General features: G+C 45.5%; 1 protein-coding gene across 2 annotated transcripts; it reads right to left on the reverse strand.

Annotated features, from left to right (window-relative positions):
- Positions 1-4763: 4763 nt before the first annotated feature.
- Positions 4764-22193, reverse strand: NKX3-1 (NK3 homeobox 1). 2 transcript variants are annotated; one of them, XM_077469721.1, is made up of 2 exons: positions 21590-22193; positions 4764-8627 (listed from the first exon to the last, which is right to left on the reverse strand). In XM_077469721.1, the coding sequence occupies exons 1-2, from the start codon at positions 21807-21809 to the stop codon at positions 8206-8208; spliced, it is 642 nt and encodes a 213-aa protein (XP_077325847.1). In that variant the 5' UTR covers positions 21810-22193; the 3' UTR covers positions 4764-8205. The 2 variants fall into 2 exon arrangements, with proteins under 2 accessions (XP_077325847.1, XP_077325846.1); XM_077469720.1 differs by having other exon boundaries at positions 4764-8630.

Here is a 22193-nt window from a genome sequence, read left to right on the forward strand (position 1 = left end):
GATTGTTGTCCTATGGACAGACTCTCCCACCTCAGCTGTAGTTCTCTGCAGTTCATCCAGAGTGATCATGGGCCTCTTGGCTGCATCTCTGATCAGTCTTCTCCTTGTCTGAGCTGAAAGTTTAGAGGGACGGCCAGGTCTTGGTAGATTTGCAGTAGTCTGATACTCCTTCCATTTCAAAATGATCGCTTGCACAGTGCTCCTTGGGATGTTTAAAGCTTGGGAAATCTTTTTGTATCCAAATCCGGCTTTAAACTTCTCCACAACAGTATTACGGACCTGCCTGTTGTGTTCCTTGGTCTTCATGATGCTCTCTGCGCTTTCAACAGAACCCTGAGACTATCACAGAGCAGGTGCATTTATACAGAGACTACACACAGGTGGATTCTATTTATCACCATCAGTCATTTAGGACAACATTGGATCATTCAGAGATCCTCGCTGAACTTCTGGAGTGAGTTTGCTGCACTGAAAGTAAAGGGGCCGAATAATTTTGCACGCACCACTTTTCAGTTTTTTATTTGCTAAAAAAGTTTAAATTATCCAATAGATTTCGTTCCACTTCACAATTGTGTCCCACTTGTTGGTGATTCTTCACAAAAAATTAAAATTTTATATCTTTATGTTTGAAGCCTGAAATGTGGCAAAAGGTTGAAAAGTTCAAGGGGGCCGAATACTTTCGCAAGGCACTGTATGTCAACGCCAGAAATCAGCAATGTTGTACGAATTTAAAAGCATGTGGAAATTATTTTATGGCTCCCGAATGAGTTTAAAATCCTCAATTCATTCCCATTGTTACAGTCCAGCATATTTGCCTTATCTAAGAATGTCTCTGGATACCTACAAGGTATTGCAGTGTCTCCTTTGCCAGACCCCAGAGCTCCGAGAGAATATCCCCTTCTCAGTAAACACACAGATCTCCCCGTTTTCATCTGTGCTGCTTATCTGATGATCCCTCCATGTGATGGATCATATCTATAGCCTACAGATCCCTCTTATTTATATTCCACACATTTTCCAGTAAGACTTGCTCTTGATGTTTATGCTGCTCTGTAAATACAGTGTGCACAGTCACCTTGTGATGGATTGATGCCGTAAGACAATGGGGGTATAAAACATTAATACTTCTACAGGGAACTGGACATTTTGTAAGTGTGATGGCCTCCACGTGTCTTTTTTTTTTTTTTTCACAAAATAAAAGTGACTATGGGTTTAATTTACTATAACTGAAGAGTGCAAAATCTGGTGAAGCTCTGCATAGAAACCAATTAGTTTCCAGGCTTTTGTTAATCAAAGCTTAAATGAACAAGCTGAAGTTAGAAGCAGATTGGCTACCATGTACAGCTGCACCAGATTTTGCACTCTGCAGTTTTAGTAAATAAACCTCTATGACTGTTACTGCTATATAACTCAGTTATGTCCATCATCTGTGGTCAGCCCAACTGCTTGTCTACAACATGGAATAAACACATTGCCCAAGCTTGCTTTTTTTATAGTCTCACTAGGCAGGGCCGTTTTTAAGGCAGGGCAAAAGGGGCAGCTGCCCTGGGCCCTGTCATTGTTGTGGGGCCCAAAGCAGCTAACTTATACTTGCCAACTATCCTGGTTTAAATTCCCTCATCCCTTGAGGTTTTAATCCTGTGCTGTGTTCCAATATTTCAGTGTGAAGTGCTGCTACATATGTAAATAGCGGCAGCATTCATATGTAAATATTGGCAGCCAGTGGCATTCATATGCATAGGTCATATCCACAGTAATCTCTATCAAACAATCAACAAGCAGAAATCATGTGATGTAACCTCTAGCAACTAATCAGTGAGCTGTAATGTGTTCTGTAACCTCTAGCAACCAGTCAGTGAACAGTAATGATACACTGTAACCTCTGGCAATCAATCACAATCGCTGCCTGGTCTGATTCAGTAAACTGATTTTGAGTCTAGCTGCTATTTATTGTATGTTTCAGAGCAGGTGGTGAGCAAAACTGCATGGGGGGGCCCAAAGAAAAGATTTGCCCAGGGTCCAATCAATATTAAAGACGGCCCTGTCACTAGGTAGTAAAAAAACAAAGACTGTCAGAAGGAGTACTTTGGTACCTGTTATCCTTTAGTACATATTGTACAGGACTGAGTACCCTACTTTCTGTATATATTTGATTTAATAAGTCAAACAGTACCTTGGAAGAAGAAAATGCAGTAGCCCATGTCAAACTATCAACAACTGTCTTACTTTAAGTAACCTGCTCAGAAATAATGACAGGTGAAATATAATTGGCTTCTGTGCTTTGCTGTTTGCACTCGTCTTTCTAATTAAAGGAAACCTGGGAGAATACTAATATATGGGCTTCCATTGATGGAGGATGGCAGTTCCAAATACAATAGTAAGCAATGACCACTTCCATATGTATGCATCTATCTTATATAATATGCATCCTACCATACTTATTTTATATTTACTTACATGTGTTTGTGTCTGCCTGACATGTAGTGTAGTTTATTAGGGGGCTGTATGGAAACTACAAATAGGTTCTGATAGTGGTGCCCCAATATAATGCAGTGATGTCCATTCATTCATATATGAAGGATCTCAATTTTATAATAGATTTGTCGGAAGGTTATGAAGCATTTGTCTCCAATCTTAAACATGAGCCATATAGGTAAAGAGGACTCACTGCCTTTGTGTCTTCTAATATGAGGACTGTACTGAAAGTAATGAAAAAATGTGCATAGCTTTTTTAATAACATACATAGATTGTTCAACTTTCACATGTTGGTAGAGTAACTATTCCTCAATAGTAACTCTTCTTCTTTTTCATTGCAGGTAAATAATGAATTCCAAGAAGAAGCAATGTGCCATCATTGAGTTGTTGATGAAGGAGGGGTGCAGGCTGTCTGACAGCCACAGAATGTTTACGGAGAAGACATTGACAAGAGCAATGTCTTGTTATAAGTGACTCTTGTCAATGGTGTCATTTGGGGGAAATAGGAATTACACATAGAGAAATGTATAAAATGACTTTTTATTTCTCTGATGTAACATGCTGGGAGGGGTGTCTGTAGCACACCTCCACATCTTGCACCATAAGTATATCCTTTCTTGTTTTGGGTGAAAAAGTGTTAAAAGTTTTTGGACTGCAAATTACACAACCATGGGAATATCTGTGTTATATCTTCTTGAAGATGTAAACCCTATTCCACTTCAAGGTTTTTGGTTCACACATACTGCAATACATGTTCAAGCTGGTGATCTGCGCCACAGTAAGCCTTCTCTGGCCAGTCTGTACTCTGCTCTGAAAAATGGGTAGAAATATGTAAGGGTGTATTGCAGTGTGCAAAAGGTTCATTCAGAATTTTCAGTGTTAACATGTGGTCACACCCCTTTTGCACTTGATGTGTTATATATATATATATATATCAGATGAACAAGGCACCTCTCCATTTCTATTGTATAGTGCAGGTCAGTGACCAGACCTGAGTCTATAGCTTATCTCCAGCTATGTCTGTCTCCCTCATATTGGCACTATATGTCCATCAAAGTATTATATAAGCATGTAAGTATTTGGTATTTAGCAGAGTAGAGTGGGGACTGGCCAGAAAGAGATTACTTTGATGCAGCTGACCAGCTTAAACATGAATTGCAATATATGTGAATCAAGATTTAAACTTTCATGAAGAAATTTGCTAGAAATATGTAAGAATGTATTGAATTTTGCAAAAAAATGTATTCAGAATTTTCAGTATTAACGTGCGGTCACTCCCCTTTGGCACCTGAGGCATTATATACAGTATATAGTATGTAAGCTATTAGAAATTGAGCATAGACATTTCTATTCCACTTCAAGGTACTCATGCACATACATATAAGTCCCATTTTAGACCTGTATGGGCCACCTTTACCTTTTGTTACCTCTGTAGATACTGTCTATGTGGAATAGAAGATGTGATCAGTATGTATGAAGGTTTCTTGCAGCTCTTGGGTATCTGAAACCCTTCTTATACCACCCATAACCATCAGATTTGGCTATCAGTGTGAATATCGACATCAGTTATAGATCCAACATAGTCATCCTCTAAGCCCTTGTACACACAGTCGGACATTCCGACAACAAAATCCGTCTGATTTTTTCAGACGGATTTTGTCTGAAACTGGTGTTGCATATACACGGTCGGACAAAGTTGTCGGAAAATCCGATCGTTCGGAACGTGATGACGTTCATTGGTTACAACGGGACTACGTTCAAGCTAGTAGCCAATAGCTTTGGTCTTGTAATTTGATCTGAGCATACGTGGCACTTTGCCCGATCGGAAATTCTCTACAAACGATCGGACAAAGTACGATCGGATCATGTTTTCGGAAAATGTTATATCCAGCTCTCAAACTTTGTTGGTCGGACATTCTGACGGAAAAAGTCAGATGGAGCCCACACACGGTCGGATTGTACAAGGGCTAAGAAGAGGTCTTGAGTGGTCCACACTACAGGTGTATTACATAGCTTTCTCACTTTAAGTAAGTTACTGCTGATATGAAAAGGGTTGAGAATGAAAACTGTGACAGATCCAATGAACCAGTGCCATCATGACCAAATGATTTTAGGAAGTAGCAGTACAAGGATGTTTTGCAAAAATTACCTGGAATGAGACCTTTCTCAAGAACCGCTCATATCTCATCCCTTGCCTTGATATCCCAGATAAAGTTTAACAGATTTAAAAAACCCATTAACAAAACACCTTAGCCAACAAAATGACTGTATAACGTTTTTACAAACATCTTTATTTACATACATTAATATAAATTGTATAGAGACAGTTTTTGGAATGAATTTGACAATATGGCCACACTTTCGTCTGTATCCTTTTTCTGTAAAACACTGTTGGCTCTTAGCTGTGGGAATTTTGTGTGACAATATCATGAGATTTATGAGTGTGACAGATCTTTGTTGTCTTCCCATACCCTAATCAGCCTTATAGTACAGCACAGAATGACTGAAAAAAGAGGCAGACACCAGGAAAATAGAAGAACAGAAGGTTGTGTGCATGACGATTGCAAACAGTCAACTGCAAGATGTCATTAATATAAATGTTGGAATGCAAAATCCATTACTATGGTCTATAACTAAAAGCTTTCTGCCTTTATTTAATAAATTGCAAATAATGAAAACGCTTTGGGGGTATTTACTAAAACGCTGAGCGCCCAAAATGTGGTGAAGCTGTGTATAGTAGCCAGCTTCTAACTTCAGCTTGTTCAGTTAAGCTTTGACAATAAAACTTGGAAGCTGACTGGTTTCTTTGCAGAGCTGCACCAAATTTTGCACTCTCCAGTTTTAGTAAGTCTTCCCCTTTTATGTGCAACAAACCCTCCTTTTTAAGGAATAAGTTTTATGATATTACATTCCAAGGTAACAGTTCTCTCTATGTTTCTAATTTTCAAGGTAAGACTAAAGCTGAACTCCAGACAGATATATAAAAAAATTGCAATTATTACTGTAATGTATTTATTATATCAATTGATTATATTTTTATATGCAACTGGTATACCTGAATTTACCTTAATATCAGCCTTTAATCCCTTGTACAGCCTTGTAAAGCAGCACTTGGAGCAAAAGGGTGTGCTGCACATATTCCAACATTAAACGCGCTGACAGGAGGAGAATTTTAGAGCAAGCAGAGGACAATTCAGAGTGAATAGAGGGGTGATCTGATGCTCCTTCACTGACCAATCACAAGCTAGAGGCATGAAAGGTTCCCTAGCTTTATTGGTTAACTGCGGCAAAATAAAAATCAGGCCAACTGTATATTTAGCTTTTGCCTGGAAATTAACTTTAAGATTTTCAGCCTGCTGGGAAATGTATGCATATTATTCAGCAAGAGGGAAGACTTATATGTTGAAAATCACAGACTTTTCATCATCTAGAAAAAATACCCCCACATCCCACAGATATCTATGGAGAACTCAGAGATAAATAACATGTAGCTTGAACAAAAGGCATATATGTATATTAGTGTATGTCTTCTGTAGGCACTCCAAAATCCAGCAACATTAGCAAAGCATGCTGACACCTGCTAGGGTATTACTGCCGTCTAACCTCTTTTTTGTGCTGAATAAGACACTGATAGTAAAACGATAAAACAAACATAACTGTGAAAGCTGCAGCCTTCATGGTCCTGAGTAGCACAGTGCAAAAAAATATATAAGTGCACTTATTCCATAAAATAGTTGACAGCCTATTAATTAATAATATAAAATGTAGGACCTTATAATATTAAATAACACCTGATACAGGCTGCACCCTCTTTTTATGAGAGTAGAAATATTCATTATAAAATATAAGATGTCAATAATTAAATATCACATATCTTTCTAAAAGACCCCATTCCCTGATTATTAATGTAAGAAGTCCATCGCTGTGGCAGACATGTCCCAGTATGAATACGGAACACTCAGGAATGGCTTATGCACAAGTGCTTTGATGTGTAATGGAATTACACTGTACTGTTGTGCATTAGGCACCCTTGGGGCACTGAAAGTGCACAGCCGTATAAATGCCAAACTTGGCAGTACTGACATTTGGGCAGCCCATACATTTTGCAATGTTTTTTCCTTCAACCACAGGTGAAGGAAAGAAAGTTGCTCAAGTCCCCTATCAACACAGTCAGTGTTGGGGTAATCCTGCAGCGCTATTGTGTTCTGCCAGGGAGTAGCGGGAAGCCTTCCCCACTGGCAGGATACAATGCTCCCCGGCTATAGCCGCTAGCAGTGATCGGGCAAAAAAAAAACCCAGACAGGCTAGTTGTACTGAAGTTGATTGAAGGATTGACTTCAGTACAACCAGCCTGCCCATAGGTGGATCAAAATTTGGCTGGTTCAACAAGAACTTCCATCCATCTATGGGTGACTTAAGATTGCAATTGCTAAACACCAAGAAGGGTTAGAATACATGCCGAAAGAACTGGGCAACCCCCCACTAGAGAGATCTTGCTTCACTTCTTGTTCCTGTGGCACCAACATAAAAAATAAAAGGAGAGGTTGTAATTGGGAAAAGAAAGCACAGGCAGCAATAAAAATATTGCCAGAAATTCTAACCCTTCCATATTCTTCTAAAATGTGTTTTTGTGTTTCTCTGATTACCTGTTGGAGAGATTTCCCATCACTTTCTGTCCTCACAGGGAGTGAGGTTAAATCTCCTCAATAGGGACAAAGCAATAACAAACATAACAGAGGGTCTAAAGCCCACACGGTACGAGTGTTGGCCAACTGAGCGTCAGATTTTTGCCAAAAGGGCGTGTGCCAGGATTTTGTCATGCATACTAATGGTACACAATTTTCGTGCCCCAAACCTGAACGTAGTGACATACTATGAGGAATTTCAGCTCTTGAGCGCCACCCTTTGGGCCCTTCTACTAATGTTGTGTTTGGTGAGCACTGATTCCGAGCATGTTTGTACTTTCGACTTTTGTGAGATGGATTTGTGTACTGACCATACGAAAATCTGACGTCAAGCTGTTGTCTACCGAAAATTTACTAGCCTGTCATCCAACATTTGTTGGCCGAAAATTGGACAAGAATTATCAAAAGGAGCGTACTAACGATAAGATTTTAGGACAACAGTCTGTCAACAGACAATCCACTGCCAACAATTGTACCGTGTACGAGGCTTTACCCTTCTCTTCAGATGGAGTTGGGCTTTAAGCACTAAGAACTACCCACTAGAATTCCCAGGCCTGAAGCAACAGCAACTGTTACAAAGACTAGCAAGGGAATCTTACTCTGCCTGCTGCATTCTCAGTTATGGAATAAAAAGAGAAAACAGATTTTAGAGGTAAATCCCCTGGAGACTGTTGCATTAAAATCAGGCATGCCATTGTAAAGATCTTGCAGATGGAGCAACTCATGAATATAGGGAGTCATGATTTAAGCCACTGAAGTCTATCTAGGATTGAAATTTTTGTTTTGAGTAGAGATACGTGCTGTCAAGACACTTACATGCTCTAGAAAATTCCAAAGGATATCTTATTTCTCTACTGGCCTCTGCCACATGAGGCTACACCCATACCCTCTGTTTGAACACCTGAACAGCAATCACCAAGGGGTACTTTAAACGTCTTACTTCTTCTAGGGGGTGCTACCATAGGCCATCCCACCTGGAATCAACATATAAAACACAATTATAAAAAAAATATATTAAAATTTGGGATGTTCGAAGTCAGTCCATCACCACAGTGGTGGATGCCAGCCTGCCAAGTAGTACAGGTATGGGTAACAGTGGTAGTTCTGGTAGAGGCTGAGGAGAGAGTTCCGGCTCAGATCTCCATCGCGACACAGGATGGGGAGAGATGAGGTTTTGTCAAGTTCCTCCAGGTCAGTGGCCAGCTGTTTCCTCTTTGTTTTATATCTCCGGTTCTGGAACCAGATCTTCACTTGGGTCTCAGTTAGCTTCAGGCTCTTGGCCAGTTGGGCTCTTTCTGGAGCAGACAGATATTTCTGGCTGGAGAACTTTCTTTCCAGCTCTATCACCTGGGAATGTGAGAAGGCAGCACGGGACCTTTTCTGGGGCTGCTTGGTCACTTTATCCTCCTCTACTGTAGGCTGCTGAGGTGTCTCAAAGTCCAACTGCTCCACTGCCATCTGATTTTCTGCTAGAGGGGAAACAAGAGGAGAGAGGTAGGTAATGCATGTTCAGACAGGTCTGATTGGAGATACAAGGAAAAAAACTGTGTTGTTCAACTACAAAGATGGTAGCATTTTTTTCATTTGCAGGTTAGAAAACAAAATATATACATGATTGCAGGTTGGACCAAATGCCGGTGTAAGGGCCGGTTCACACTGCAGGCGATGCGAGGCGACACCGACTTGCCTCGCCGTGACCTGCCGCGACCTCAGCGGCAACTTGCAGATGACTTCTGTATAGAAGTCAATGCAAGTCGCCCCCAGGTCGCCCAGAAGTAGTACAGGAACCTTTTTTCTGAGTCGGAGCGACTCGAGTCGCTCCTCTCAGAACGGTTCCATTGTACAGAACGGGGGCGACTTGCGAGAGCGCGGCGAGTCGTGTCGCCTCGCATCGCCCGCAGTGTGAACCGGCTCTAAATGTACCCTTACATCCCAATGGCTGCAACCACTGATCAAGAAAATTTTTCCAACAAGCCTGTTTGATTTTTGTGGAAGTGGCCACACATGTATCAAAATTTGCCTGGTCCCTGCTGAACCAGTCGAATTTCGATCCATCTATGACCAGCTTAAAGAAATTGAGACTGGACACAGTAAAGGGCAATGTCCACTAAAGTTGAATGACAGTGACACACTAGCAAGCATTCTGTTTTTTTAAATCCCTGGCTCATGATTTAGTATTCAAGGTAAAAACAGGTTTACAATGATTATTGCACTGATTATAGTGAGTGGGATGTGTCTCAATTCTGATTCTGGTATAAAGGATAACAATATAAAGTCAATAATGCAGTAAACCAAAGCAGCCAAGAGAAATTATGTTTCATTCATCAGACTAAAAAATGTACTGAAACTGGTTGAAATGGATTGCTGCATATTCGCTCTTTGCAACTCCTTTAAACAAGCCAAGCCAAGTAAAATGCCCAACCAGACTAAATTATCAAATTTTACAGGACCTAAATTTTGATGATTTCCTGCTGAATCAGCCAAAATTCGAGCAGTGGCTGGCCTTGCCGGTGTTCTGGCATACTGCACAGGCGCAGCGCTTGCGCATTACAGAGCAGAAGGAGATTCGTAAAATCTCAGAAGATGCGCCGTCAGTGGAGGTGCTAGCCCCACCATCCAAGTGGACATAGGGCTGCAAATATTAGAGGGCCTCTCGCGGGCTCGCTTCGCTCGCCACATTTCGGGCACGGCTACGCTCCGCTCGGCTCTTTTTATTCCTAATCTATGTCCACTTGGATGGTGGGGCTAGAACCTGGACTCACGGTGCAGGCGCTGTTCATCTTCGGCTATTTTCGGAATCTGTGTGTCCTGGACACAATGTGATAGGACACCAGCACCACTCATCTTGATAAATTTTAATTAAAAAATCGACTGAGCTGGGTGGAAATTATCGGCCAAACAGCAACTGCATCCTATCAGATGCGGTCATTGTTTGGGTATTCAGGCAACCATTGGTGCTGTGGCTCTCAACATAAAATAGCAAGCCGATCCAGAGAAGATGAAATGTGTACAGCTAGATTGAGGCGTGAAATGCCACCACAGATGTGTGTGTCAGTGATCTGGAGATGGGATGCTTGTATTTACTGGTGAGAAGAAGCTGGGGAATTAGCAATGACTAGTGATGGCCGAACGGTTCGCCCGGCGGTCGTTTCGCGGCGAATTTCCGACTTTCGCCGTCCGCGGGTTCGAACGCCTTTTTCCGTCGTTCGCCCCGGCGGACTTACGTGTTTAATGTATACAAGAACTTTAACCTTTCGTGACACGTTTATCATGTGTTACAGGACAACCAATTGAGACATGACAGCTCATGGACACTTGGACATTCCCCCTAACCTATAAATACACCCGATCCGGTGGCCATTTTACATTCTTTCTTCTGTCACTGTAGGGAAAGGATCCTGTGTGGAGTAGGGACAGAGAAAACGCTAGCTATTTGGTACACAAAAGTTCTTTTCAGGACTGGTATAGGTGTTAGGTCAGCAGCCTGAGTTTCTTTTGTCAGTTTAGATAAAGGGACAGAGCGCTGTATGCTGCTATTTTAGGGACAGCTCAGCCAGATTAGTCTTTCTTCATCATCATCATCATCATCATCATTAGCTGTTACTATCAGGTCCACAAAAGAGCTGTTCCAGCTAATCGTTCCAGCCTACTCTTTTTTGCCAATTTGTATAGGGACAGGCAGGAAGCAGTGTGTCAGGCAGTGAGGATAATTTTAAAGACTTGCTGTTACTATTAGTTCCACAAAGGTTCTTTTCAGGACTGGTATCAGTGGTACGGTAATAGGCTTGTACACGTATAATATTCTTTCTTCCAAATATAGAAAGAATATTATACTTGACTGCTGCCCTTCTGCTGCAGTCTGCTAATCATTCACAACTCACTTGTTCCACAAAGCTCTTTATCAGGACTGGTAACTTGGTCTGTCTAGGGTGCTACGGTACATAGGCTTGGGTGCGGTACAGTCTGCTGTTCTGTAAGGACCGCTATCGGTCCACAATACATAGGGTTGCCGTGCACTACTGCTGACCGCTGCCCTATACTGCAGCAGTCCTTCATTGGTATAGGGACTGACGTACAGTCTGCTAATCACTAACACACAACCTGCTTGGTCCACAAAAGTTCTTATAAGGACTGGTAACTTGGTATAGGGTGCTACGGTACATAGGCCTGAGTGCGTTACAGTCTGCTGTTCTGTAAGGACCGCTATCGGTCCACAATACATAGGGTTGCCGTGCACTACTGCTGACCGCTGCCCTATACTGCAGCAGTCCTTCAGCGGTATAGGGACTGACGCACAGTCTGCTAAACACTAACACACAACCTGCTTGGTCCACAAAAGTTTTTATAAGGACTGGTAACTTGGTATAGGGTGCTACGGTACATAGGCCTGAGTGCAGTACAGTCTGCTGTTCTGTAAGGACCGCTATCGGTCCACAATACATAGGGTTGCCGTGCACTACTGCTGACCGCTGCCCTATACTGCAGCAGTCCTTCATTGGTATAGGGACTGACGTACAGTCTGCTAATCACTAACACACAACCTGCTTGGTCCACAAAAGTTCTTATAAGGACTGGTAACTTGGTATAGGGTGCTACGGTACATAGGCCTGAGTGCGTTACAGTCTGCTGTTCTGTAAGGACCGCTATCGGTCCACAATACATAGGGTTGCCGTGCACTACTGCTGACCGCTGCCCTATACTGCAGCAGTCCTTCATTGGTATAGGGACTGACGTACAGTCTGCTAATCACTAACACACAACCTGCTTGTTCCACAAAAGTTCTTATAAGGACTGGTAACTTGGTATAGGGTGCTACGGTACATAGGCTTGAGTGCGGTACAGTCTGCTGTTCTGTAAGGACCGCTATCGGTCCACAATAGATAGGGTTGACGTGCACCACTGCTGACCGCTGCCCTATACTGCAGCAGTCCTTCAGCGGTATAGGGACTGACGTACAGTCTGCTAAACACTAATACACAACCTGCTTGGTCCACAAAAGTTCTTATAAGGACTGGTAACTTGGTATAGGGTGCTACGGTACATAGGCTTGAGTGCGGTACAGTCTGCTGTTCTGTAAGGACCGCTATCGGTCCACAATAGATAGGGTTGACGTGCACCACTGCTGACCGCTGCCCTATACTGCAGCAGTCCTTCAGCGGTATAGGGACTGACGCACAGTCTGCTAAACACTAACACACAACCTGCTTGGTCCACAAAAGTTTTTATAAGGACTGGTAACTTGGTATAGGGTGCTACGGTACATAGGCCTGAGTGCGTTACAGTCTGCTGTTCTGTAAGGACCGCTATCGGTCCACAATACATAGGGTTGCCGTGCACTACTGCTGACCGCTGCCCTATACTGCAGCAGTCCTTCATTGGTATAGGGACTGACGTACAGTCTGCTAATCACTAACACACAACCTGCTTGGTCCACAAAAGTTCTTATAAGGACTGGTAACTTGGTATAGGGTGCTACGGTACATAGGCCTGAGTGCGTTACAGTCTGCTGTTCTGTAAGGACCGCTATCGGTCCACAATACATAGGGTTGCCGTGCACTACTGCTGACCGCTGCCCTATACTGCAGCAGTCCTTCAGCGGTATAGGGACTGACGCACAGTCTGCTAAACACTAACACACAACCTGCTTGGTCCACAAAAGTTCTTATAAGGACTGGTAACTTGGTATAGGGTGCTACGGTACATAGGCCTGAGTGCAGTACAGTCTGCTGTTCTGTAAGGACCGCTATCGGTCCACAATACATAGGGTTGCCGTGCACTACTGCTGACCGCTGCCCTATACTGCAGCAGTCCTTCATTGGTATAGGGACTGACGTACAGTCTGCTAATCACTAACACACAACCTGCTTGTTCCACAAAAGTTCTTATAAGGACTGGTAACTTGGTATAGGGTGCTACGGTACATAGGCTTGAGTGCGGTACAGTCTGCTGTTCTGTAAGGACCGCTATCGGTCCACAATAGATAGGGTTGACGTGCACCACTGCTGACCGCTGCCCTATACTGCAGCAGTCCTTCAGCGGTATAGGGACTGACGTACAGTCTGCTAAACACTAATACACAACCTGCTTGGTCCACAAAAGTTCTTATAAGGACTGGTAACTTGGTATAGGGTGCTACGGTACATAGGCTTGAGTGCGGTACAGTCTGCTGTTCTGTAAGGACCGCTATCGGTCCACAATAGATAGGGTTGACGTGCACCACTGCTGACCGCTGCCCTATACTGCAGCAGTCCTTCAGCGGTATAGGGACTGACGTACAGTCTGCTAAACACTAATACACAACCTGCTTGGTCCACAAAAGTTCTTATAAGGACTGGTAACTTGGTATAGGGTGCTACGGTACATAGGCTTGAGTGCGGTACAGTCTGCTGTTCTGTAAGGACCGCTATAGGTCCACAATAGATAGGGTTGACGTGCACCACTGCTGACCGCTCACCTATACTGCAGCAGTCCTTCAGCGGTATAGGGACTAAGAGTTTTGTCACAGGGTCATTTAAAAAATGACATGCAGAGGAAGAGGCAGGCCCTTCCGCAGGGGTGGTAGGGGTAGGGCAGGAGCAACAGGCTTGAGCCAAAGTGGGAAGTTGCAGAAGGTGCGTTCAATTACTTTAAAGGATGCACCAGACTTGGTTGAGTGGCTCGCTCAGCCTTACTCTTCTGCACCCTCCTCATCCTCTCGATCTGCACCCTCTTCTTCACTCTCTGCTATGTGCACCCCCAAAGACACTACCACCAACAACACGACCACCACCACCACCACCACATACCTTCCGCTTGAGTCACTGGAATTATTTTCCGATCCATATCAAGAGGACATTTCTGATGCGCAGCCACTCTTGGTATTGGATCAGGAAGAGGAGGTAGCAACAAGCGCTACTCAGCAGTCTGACGCCAGTACCCAGATCAGCCCAAGGAGGAGGTTGGTCCCCGGTGTTGCTGCCTACTCTACTTATAGCGGTGGGGAAGGTGACGTTGATGATGACGTGTCTAGTGATGTCACGTGGGTGCCCACAAGAGAGGAAGAGGAGGGGAGTTCAGAGGGAGATATGGACCAGCAGATAGGGAGGAGAAGCAGCAATGACTTACATTGCACAGCAGGGACAAAGCAGACTGCAAATGTATCAGGAGCGAGTCATCGACCATGTACGGTCACATCTGGCGCTCCCAGGACACCGGCACATGGCTCCGCAGTGTGGGCTTTTTTTAACGTGTCCGCTGCTGACAATAGCGTTGCCATCTGCAATCTTTGCAGTCAACGCGTTAGTCGCGGTAAGCCCAATACTCACCTAGGGACGACCGCCTTAAGAAGGCACATGAGCAGCCATCACCGAGCCCAGTGGGAGCAACGGAACACACAAAGCCACACTGCAGGCTCTCACCGTCCAGCCTCGTCTTCTACTTCTCCTTCTCCTCTCTCCTCACAATTGTCCTCCACTCCACCTTCCATCACGCCAAGCTCACATTTTTCTGCAAAAAGGCAGGCTTCCGTGGGCCTAATGTTTGAGCGTAAAAAAATGATGACGCCGGATAACCCTCTTGCCCAACGGTTGGCGGCTGGCTTGTCAGAACTCATAGCCCGCCAACTACTGCCATATAAACTGGTGGACTCGGAGGCCTTTCGCAAATTTGTGGCCATTGGAACACCACAATGGAAGGTCCCAGGAAGGAAGTATTTCTCAGAGAAGGGCATCCCAGAGCTATATGGCCATGTTCAGCGGCAAGTGAATGTATCTCTGGCACACAGTGTCGGTGCCAAGATACATCTGACCACAGACACGTGGTCTAGCAAACACGGGCAGGGAAGGTATATCAGTTTTACTGCCCACTGGGTGAACCTTCTGACGGCCGTCAAGCATGTAACCCGTGGCACCCGTGTAGATTTGGTTTTACCGCCACGGATTGCATGCAGGCCTGACTCTTCTTCTCCTCCTCCTACTCCATCCTCCTCCCTCTCCTCCTCAGCTGCCTCCTCCTTTTCCGCTGCTAGCGTCTCTTCCACTGCACCGCCCAAGCTCCCCAGAACCTATTCCACATGCCAGGTGAGACGTTGCCATGCCGTGCTGCGTCTGTTGTGCCTGGAAGCAAAGAGCCACACTGGCCCGGCACTCCTTTCAGCTTTGCGTTCACAGGCAGATGAGTGGCTAACACCGCTCAATTTGACAGTTGGTAAAGTGGTGTGTGACAACGGTGCCAATCTGCTTAGCGCATTGAAACAGGGCAAAATCACGCACGTGCCGTGCATGGCACACGTCTTAAACTTGGTCGTGCAGCGATTCCTTGTCAAATACCCTGGGGTCCAGGACATCTTGCGGCAGGCAAGGAAAATCTCGGCCCATTTCAGAAGATCTTACACGGCCATGGCTCGCCTTGCTGACATTCAGCGGCGACACCATCTGCCGGTCAGACGTCTTATTTGCGATTGCCCGACGCGATGGAACTCAACCTTCTATATGCTTGATAGGCTGCTCCAGCAGAAACGTGCAGTTAACGTCTACCTGTATGAACTCTGCGAAAGAAACGGTTCTGGGGAGCTGGGTTTTTTTTCACCGCGCCAGTGGCTGCTCATGCGCGACACATGCAGACTTCTGCGGCCATTTGAGGAGATCACCAAACTGGTCAGTCGCAGCCATGGCGCCATCAGTGACATGGTACCTTATGCCTTCTTTCTGGAGCGTGCATTGCGTCGTGTCATTGATCAGGCTGTGGAGGAGCAGGAGCGGGAAGATGAGGAAGTCGCAATGCTGGATGAATTCCCAGGGGGGGCTACTCTATCTGAGACAAGTCAACAACAGGAGTCTGATGAGGAGTCAGAGGAGGATGGTGCCGGGGCGGATGAGCAGGAGCAAGAAGAGCATGCTTTAAACCTTTCTGGGATCCCTGTTGTGCGAGGATGGGGAGAGGAGAATGAAGAGGACGACATTATCCTGGATGATGAGCAGGAGCCAGGCCACCACACCGCTTCCACTTTAGTGCAAATGGGGGCCTTCATGCTCCAGTGTTTTAATAGGGACCCCCGTATAAAAAGCATGAGGGTCAAGGACCAGTACTGGGTGGCAACGTACTTAGACCCCCGGTACAAACACAAAATGGCGGAAATGTTACCGCCGTCGCAGAGGGCTGTCAGAATGCAGCACTTCCAGGCCTTGCTTCGAGAAATGCTGCATTCTGCTTTTGCGTGCGCTGGCAGAGGAGCAATTCCCACTCCCAGAGAAGGATTTGCGGGTACCAATCCAACAGCGCCTGCAAGAAGAGGCCGGTTTGAAGATGTGTTGGTGACTTCGGATATGAGGTCATTCTTTCAGCCGACCCATCGACAGGTGTCATCCGGATCCAGCATCAGGGAACGCCTAGACCGTCAGGTGTCCGACTACATTGGGTTAACGGCCGATGTGGACGCTCTGAGGAGTGATGAACCCCTAGACTACTGGGTGGGCAGGCTTGACCTCTGGCCAGAGCTTGCCCAATTTGCAATCGAACTGTTGGCTTGCCCCTCATCCAGTGTCCTGTCCGAAAGGACGTTCAGCGCAGCAGGGGGGATTGTGACCGATAAGCGTACTCGCCTAGCTCACCACAGTGTTAACTACCTCACATTTCTAAAAATGAATGAGGCATGGATCTCGGAGGAATTCAACACATGTGATCAGTAGACCATGTATATGTCTATAAACAATTTTTGGAATCAAGCACACAGACCTTCTTAATTCATTTGGCTCACTTCCCTGACCCAAAAAAGCACACCGTACTATATGCCCCTACCCTCCTCTTTGAAGAGGTTGAGCGGTGTCATATTTCTACTGGGGCTGCTTATTATGAGGGGTTCCCACCATCCCTGTGCTGTGCTGACTTCCTCCTGGGTGTTCTTATTATGAGGGGCTCCCACCATCCCTGTGCTGTGCTGACTTCCTCCTGGGGGTTCTTATTATGAGGGGATCACACCATCCCTGTGCTGTGCTGACTTCCTCCTGGGGCTGCTTACGGTGCTGCTGTCAGCGCTGTATGTCACGGAGCTGCTGTCAGCGCTGTATGTCACGGAGCTGCTGTCAGCGCTGTATGTCACGGAGCTGCTGTCAGCGCTGTATGTCACGGAGCTGCTGTCAGCGCTGTATGTCACGGAGCTGCTGTCAGCGCTGTATGTCACGGAGCTGCTGTCAGCGCTGTATGTCACGGAGCTGCTGTCAGCGCTGTATGTCACGGAGCTGCTGTCAGCGCTGTATGTCACGGAGCTGCTGTCAGCGCTGTATGTCACGGAGCTGCTGTCAGCGCTGTATGTCACGGTGCTGCTGTCAGCGCTGTATGTCACGGAGCTGCTGTCAGCGCTGTATGTCACGGAGCTGCTGTCAGTGCTGTATGTCACGGAGCTGCTGTCAGCGCTGTATGTCACGGAGCTGCTGTCAGCGCTGTATGTCACGGAGCTGCTGTCAGCGCTGTATGTCACGGTGCTGCTGTCAGCGCTGTATGTCACGGAGCTGCTGTCAGCGCTGTATGTCACGGAGCTGCTGTCAGCGCTGTATGTCACGGAGCTGCTGTCAGCGCTGTATGTCACGGAGCTGCTGTCAGCGCTGTATGTCACGGAGCTGCTGTCAGCGCTGTATGTCACGGAGCTGCTGTCAGCGCTGTATGTCACGGAGCTGCTGTCAGCGCTGTATGTCACGGAGCTGCTGTCAGCGCTGTATGTCACGGAGCTGCTGTCAGCGCTGTATGTCACGGAGCTGCTGTCAGTGCTGTATGTCACGGAGCTGCTGTCAGCGCTGTATGTCACGGAGCTGCTGTCAGCGCTGTATGTCACGGAGCTGCTGTCAGTGCTGTATGTCACGGAGCTGCTGTCAGCGCTGTATGTCACGGAGCTGCTGTCAGCGCTGTATGTCACGGAGCTGCTGTCAGCGCTGTATGTCACGGTGCTGCTGTCAGCGCTGTATGTCACGGAGCTGCTGTCAGCGCTGTATGTCACGGAGCTGCTGTCAGCGCTGTATGTCACGGAGCTGCTGTCAGCGCTGTATGTCACGGAGCTGCTGTCAGCGCTGTATGTCACGGAGCTGCTGTCAGCGCTGTATGTCACGGAGCTGCTGTCAGCGCTGTATGTCACGGAGCTGCTGTCAGCGCTGTATGTCACGGAGCTGCTGTCAGCGCTGTATGTCACGGAGCTGCTGTCAGCGCTGTATGTCACGGAGCTGCTGTCAGCGCTGTATGTCACGGTGCTGCTGTCAGCGCTGTATGTCACGGAGCTGCTGTCAGCGCTGTATGTCACGGAGCTGCTGTCAGCGCTGTATGTCACGGAGCTGCTGTCAGCGCTGTATGTCACGGAGCTGCTGTCAGCGCTGTATGTCACGGAGCTGCTGTCAGTGCTGTATGTCACGGAGCTGCTGTCAGCGCTGTATGTCACGGAGCTGCTGTCAGCGCTGTATGTCACGGAGCTGCTGTCAGCGCTGTATGTCACGGTGCTGCTGTCAGCGCTGTATGTCACGGAGCTGCTGTCAGCGCTGTATGTCACGGAGCTGCTGTCAGCGCTGTATGTCACGGAGCTGCTGTCAGCGCTGTATGTCACGGAGCTGCTGTCAGCGCTGTATGTCACGGAGCTGCTGTCAGCGCTGTATGTCACGGTGCTGATGTCAGTGCTCTGTATTACGGTGCTGCTGTCAGTGCTCTGTATCTCCTGCACCCTCTTGTTTGCCTACCCTGGTCCCTGACCTTCCCTCTCCTCCATTGCCTTCATTAGCTCCATAGTCCTGAATTGTCAGAACAATTTCCCAAATAAAAAAAAAATGCTTGTAGTTATCGATCCCAAATTCACCTCATACATGTATTATGCTATTGTCCAGGTGGTGGGACTACGTGCTACCCCCTAATAATTACCCCGTGGCCGCAAATTCGACCTAAAGGTTTGCGAAATTCGCCTCCCATTGAAGTCAATGGAGCCCGCGGCGAACGGTCGTTTTCGCGAACGTTTGTGTCCGTTCGCGTTTCGCGTTCGCGAAACGTCCCGTCGGAAGTTCGTCCATCACTAGCAATGACCCTTCTGCCCTGTTCAGGTTCATTTAACCTGTAAAAACACACAAGCAACCCTGTGGCTGGTGGGGGAGATGAGACAGGAGGAGGGTGGAAAAAGCTGTGTGTGGGATGCAGTCAGCCATGTGCTAACAGTGAAGTAGCACAAAGCATGCGTCATTCAGTGTGACAGGCAGACAACCCTGCAGAAAGCCATATAAACACAAGAAGAACAACAAACTCCATGCAGATATTGTCCCAGGTGGGATTAGGTCAGAGCTGTAGGGCAGGAGGGCTACAACGGTATTAAAGGAGATTTGTCATAGCTGGCTTCTGCTTCTGAAATTGCTAGTTTCCTGCATGTCATACTGGTTCAATGGTTTTTTATTTTTGGAGGACTGATCTGGAACAAGGACACCGTTCTGGAGTTCTCATATCACTTTTTGTAAATTGTATGCATCTTCTAGATCAATGATTCAGAATGCACTAAAACCAGACAGACAGGAAAATTTGATTCTGTTCTTAGCTGCTTGGCAATGGCATTCCCCATATTTCTGTAGGTGCAGATTTTCTTTCTTTTTATTTGCCCGACATTTGGGCAAAAGTTGGCAGTTTTAGGTGTATATAGTTTTCAACTAAACTGGGCCCCTAATTAGACTAATTAGGGGTTGATTTACTTTGTTCGCATTACTGCGACTGAACAGGTTCAATCGCATGACAAGTCACACCCTATTGCCAGCAACTGCACTGCTCAAATTGGTGTGACGCTGCAACGATTTGAAAAAGTCGTTCCTGCACTACTTTTGACGATTTTAGGTGCGACTTGTATAGACATCTATGCATGAAGCCGCACAGATGTCTTCCAAGTCACACCCGATGTCGCACTGACATGCGGCTTTGAAATTGTGCGATTTCAGATGAAGTTGTGTGATGTCAGAGCCACTTTCAATGTGAATGAGGGCCAATTTAAGCAGGTTTAATTAAGCTTTGATGAAAAAAACCTGGAAGCTGATTTAAAGGAAAAAAACAAAACTCACAGAACATTAAATAAATAAAAAATAAACTACAATGAATTAAAAAATATTAAATAAAAGAAAGAAAAAAAAAAGAAAGAAAGAAAAAAATAAATAGGTCAATAAGTCAAATTTAATTTCTGTGTATTTACTGGATCATCATTCATTTCTACGGGCCCCCACCTGTCCATGTTTACTTATATGCACAGGTTGCTGGCTGAGAACCACTTACATGTGAACACAGCAAATAAGGGACTGCAGTCTGCTTACCATTACTGCTCTGAAAAACCCTGTATAATTCTATAGGGAGAGCTGGAAAACATGCACTGTCAATGAGTGGTACTCTACAAAATATCCACAAAGCCCCCTCATCCAGAAAATGTCATTTCTAATGTTATTTGTGTTGATAATTTACAACAGCCATTCCCAACCTTTTTATTGCAGAATACATTTTTGAAATATTTTTAAGGTCTAATAGAAAACCTGAGAAAATTATTATATCTACAAATCATAATACATTAGCTTGATCAGTAAGCTGTATGAATGTTTTAAATAGAAGAATAAAGAAAATGACATGACTAGATCTTTGCTACCCAGATTGAATTATTTTACATCACTCCTCTGCTCTACATGGTAAAAATACATGAAACAAAAAATATTAATGACCTGGAAACTAAAATGGTAGTGTCCCCTTACATATTTTAAAATAGTAGTGCCCTCTTACATATTTGGGCAATGGAGAAAAGCCCCTTTCCATTGGTGTTCAGTGTAGAAGTGACCCCCTACATTGTTGGATTGTAAGCTCCTTGAGGGTAAGGACCGATGTGAATGTACAATGTATATGTAAAGTGCTGCGTAAATTGACGGCGCTATATAAGTACCTTAAATAATTTATATAATTGTTGGTCAATGAGAAATTGCCAATAATACTGGTGGTCAATGGAGAAAATTGGGACCACTGTATAATAACTAATCTCTTACATTGGATGTCAGGGGGAAATCCCCCCTTATGTTGGAGATCCATGGAGAAAAGTCCCTTTCCATTGGTGTTGAAGTGACCCATTGAGGAAATCGCCCCCTAACATTGGTGATCATTGAAGGTTGGGAGATCAAACTGCCACTGTACTCTAAATTCCAAGCAAAATCTGGAGGAACCCTGGATGGTCTTACTCTAAAACATCTATTATGAACGAACATGTGCTTCCCAGTCTTGTGGAACTGCAAATCTCCCGCATGCCCTGGCAAACGTATTTCATCTAATGCTGGGACTTGTAGTTCCACAGCAGCTGGAGGCTACATACAGGAAAATTATAGTAAAGAGTGAGCACATGTGAAAAATGAAAGGTATGCTGATATTTGTAGTGCCATCTAAATCTTCTATTGATATACACATTATATTTAGACATGTCACTTACCAGTCATCTTCAGGCTCTGAGCCTCCAGTGGGTTCTGATGTCCCCTGTCAGGGTCCCCCCCAGTCTTCTCCCTCTGTGGGGTGATCTCCCCCTCCTCCTCTCCTGTACTCTTCTCTTGGTTGTCACCTGGGTCTCTGTCTCTGTTTTTACCCCCCAGATCTGAGAGAATGTCCTGGATGAGGAAGGATGTCCGAGGCCGGCTGATGGTGACAGAAGACATGTTGGCAGAAGCTGTCCAGAAAACTTTAGGGTGAGATCAGATACTTAAAGAAGACAGCTACAGGATACTAGTAGATCTGACAGCAGATCATATGGGTGGACTTCATGGGAATCTTATCAAAAAAAGTCTGTAATATGTCCCAGATCTGCAGGATACCTATCCTGATACTTTATCGCATACAGTCATACACCTTCTCTATCTCCTCTACATATAGCTCCCATGCGCTCACCCAGAACTCGCTGATTGGCTGGCCTTACACCCCTGTCCTCCTGCTGATTGGCTAAGCTCACACCCCTGTCCTCCCCTCCCTTGCACTGGACAGGTACAACGGCTCTCGTTCCACCCAGCGGAGGAATGCCGCAAATCCTAAGCACATCGCTACAG

This window comes from Lithobates pipiens, unplaced genomic scaffold (genome assembly GCF_037356315.1).
Source record: "Lithobates pipiens isolate NorthernLeopardFrog02 unplaced genomic scaffold, aLitPip1_a1.2 Scaffold_8, whole genome shotgun sequence".
In the NCBI taxonomy this organism is placed as follows: Eukaryota; Metazoa; Chordata; class Amphibia; order Anura; family Ranidae; genus Lithobates; species Lithobates pipiens.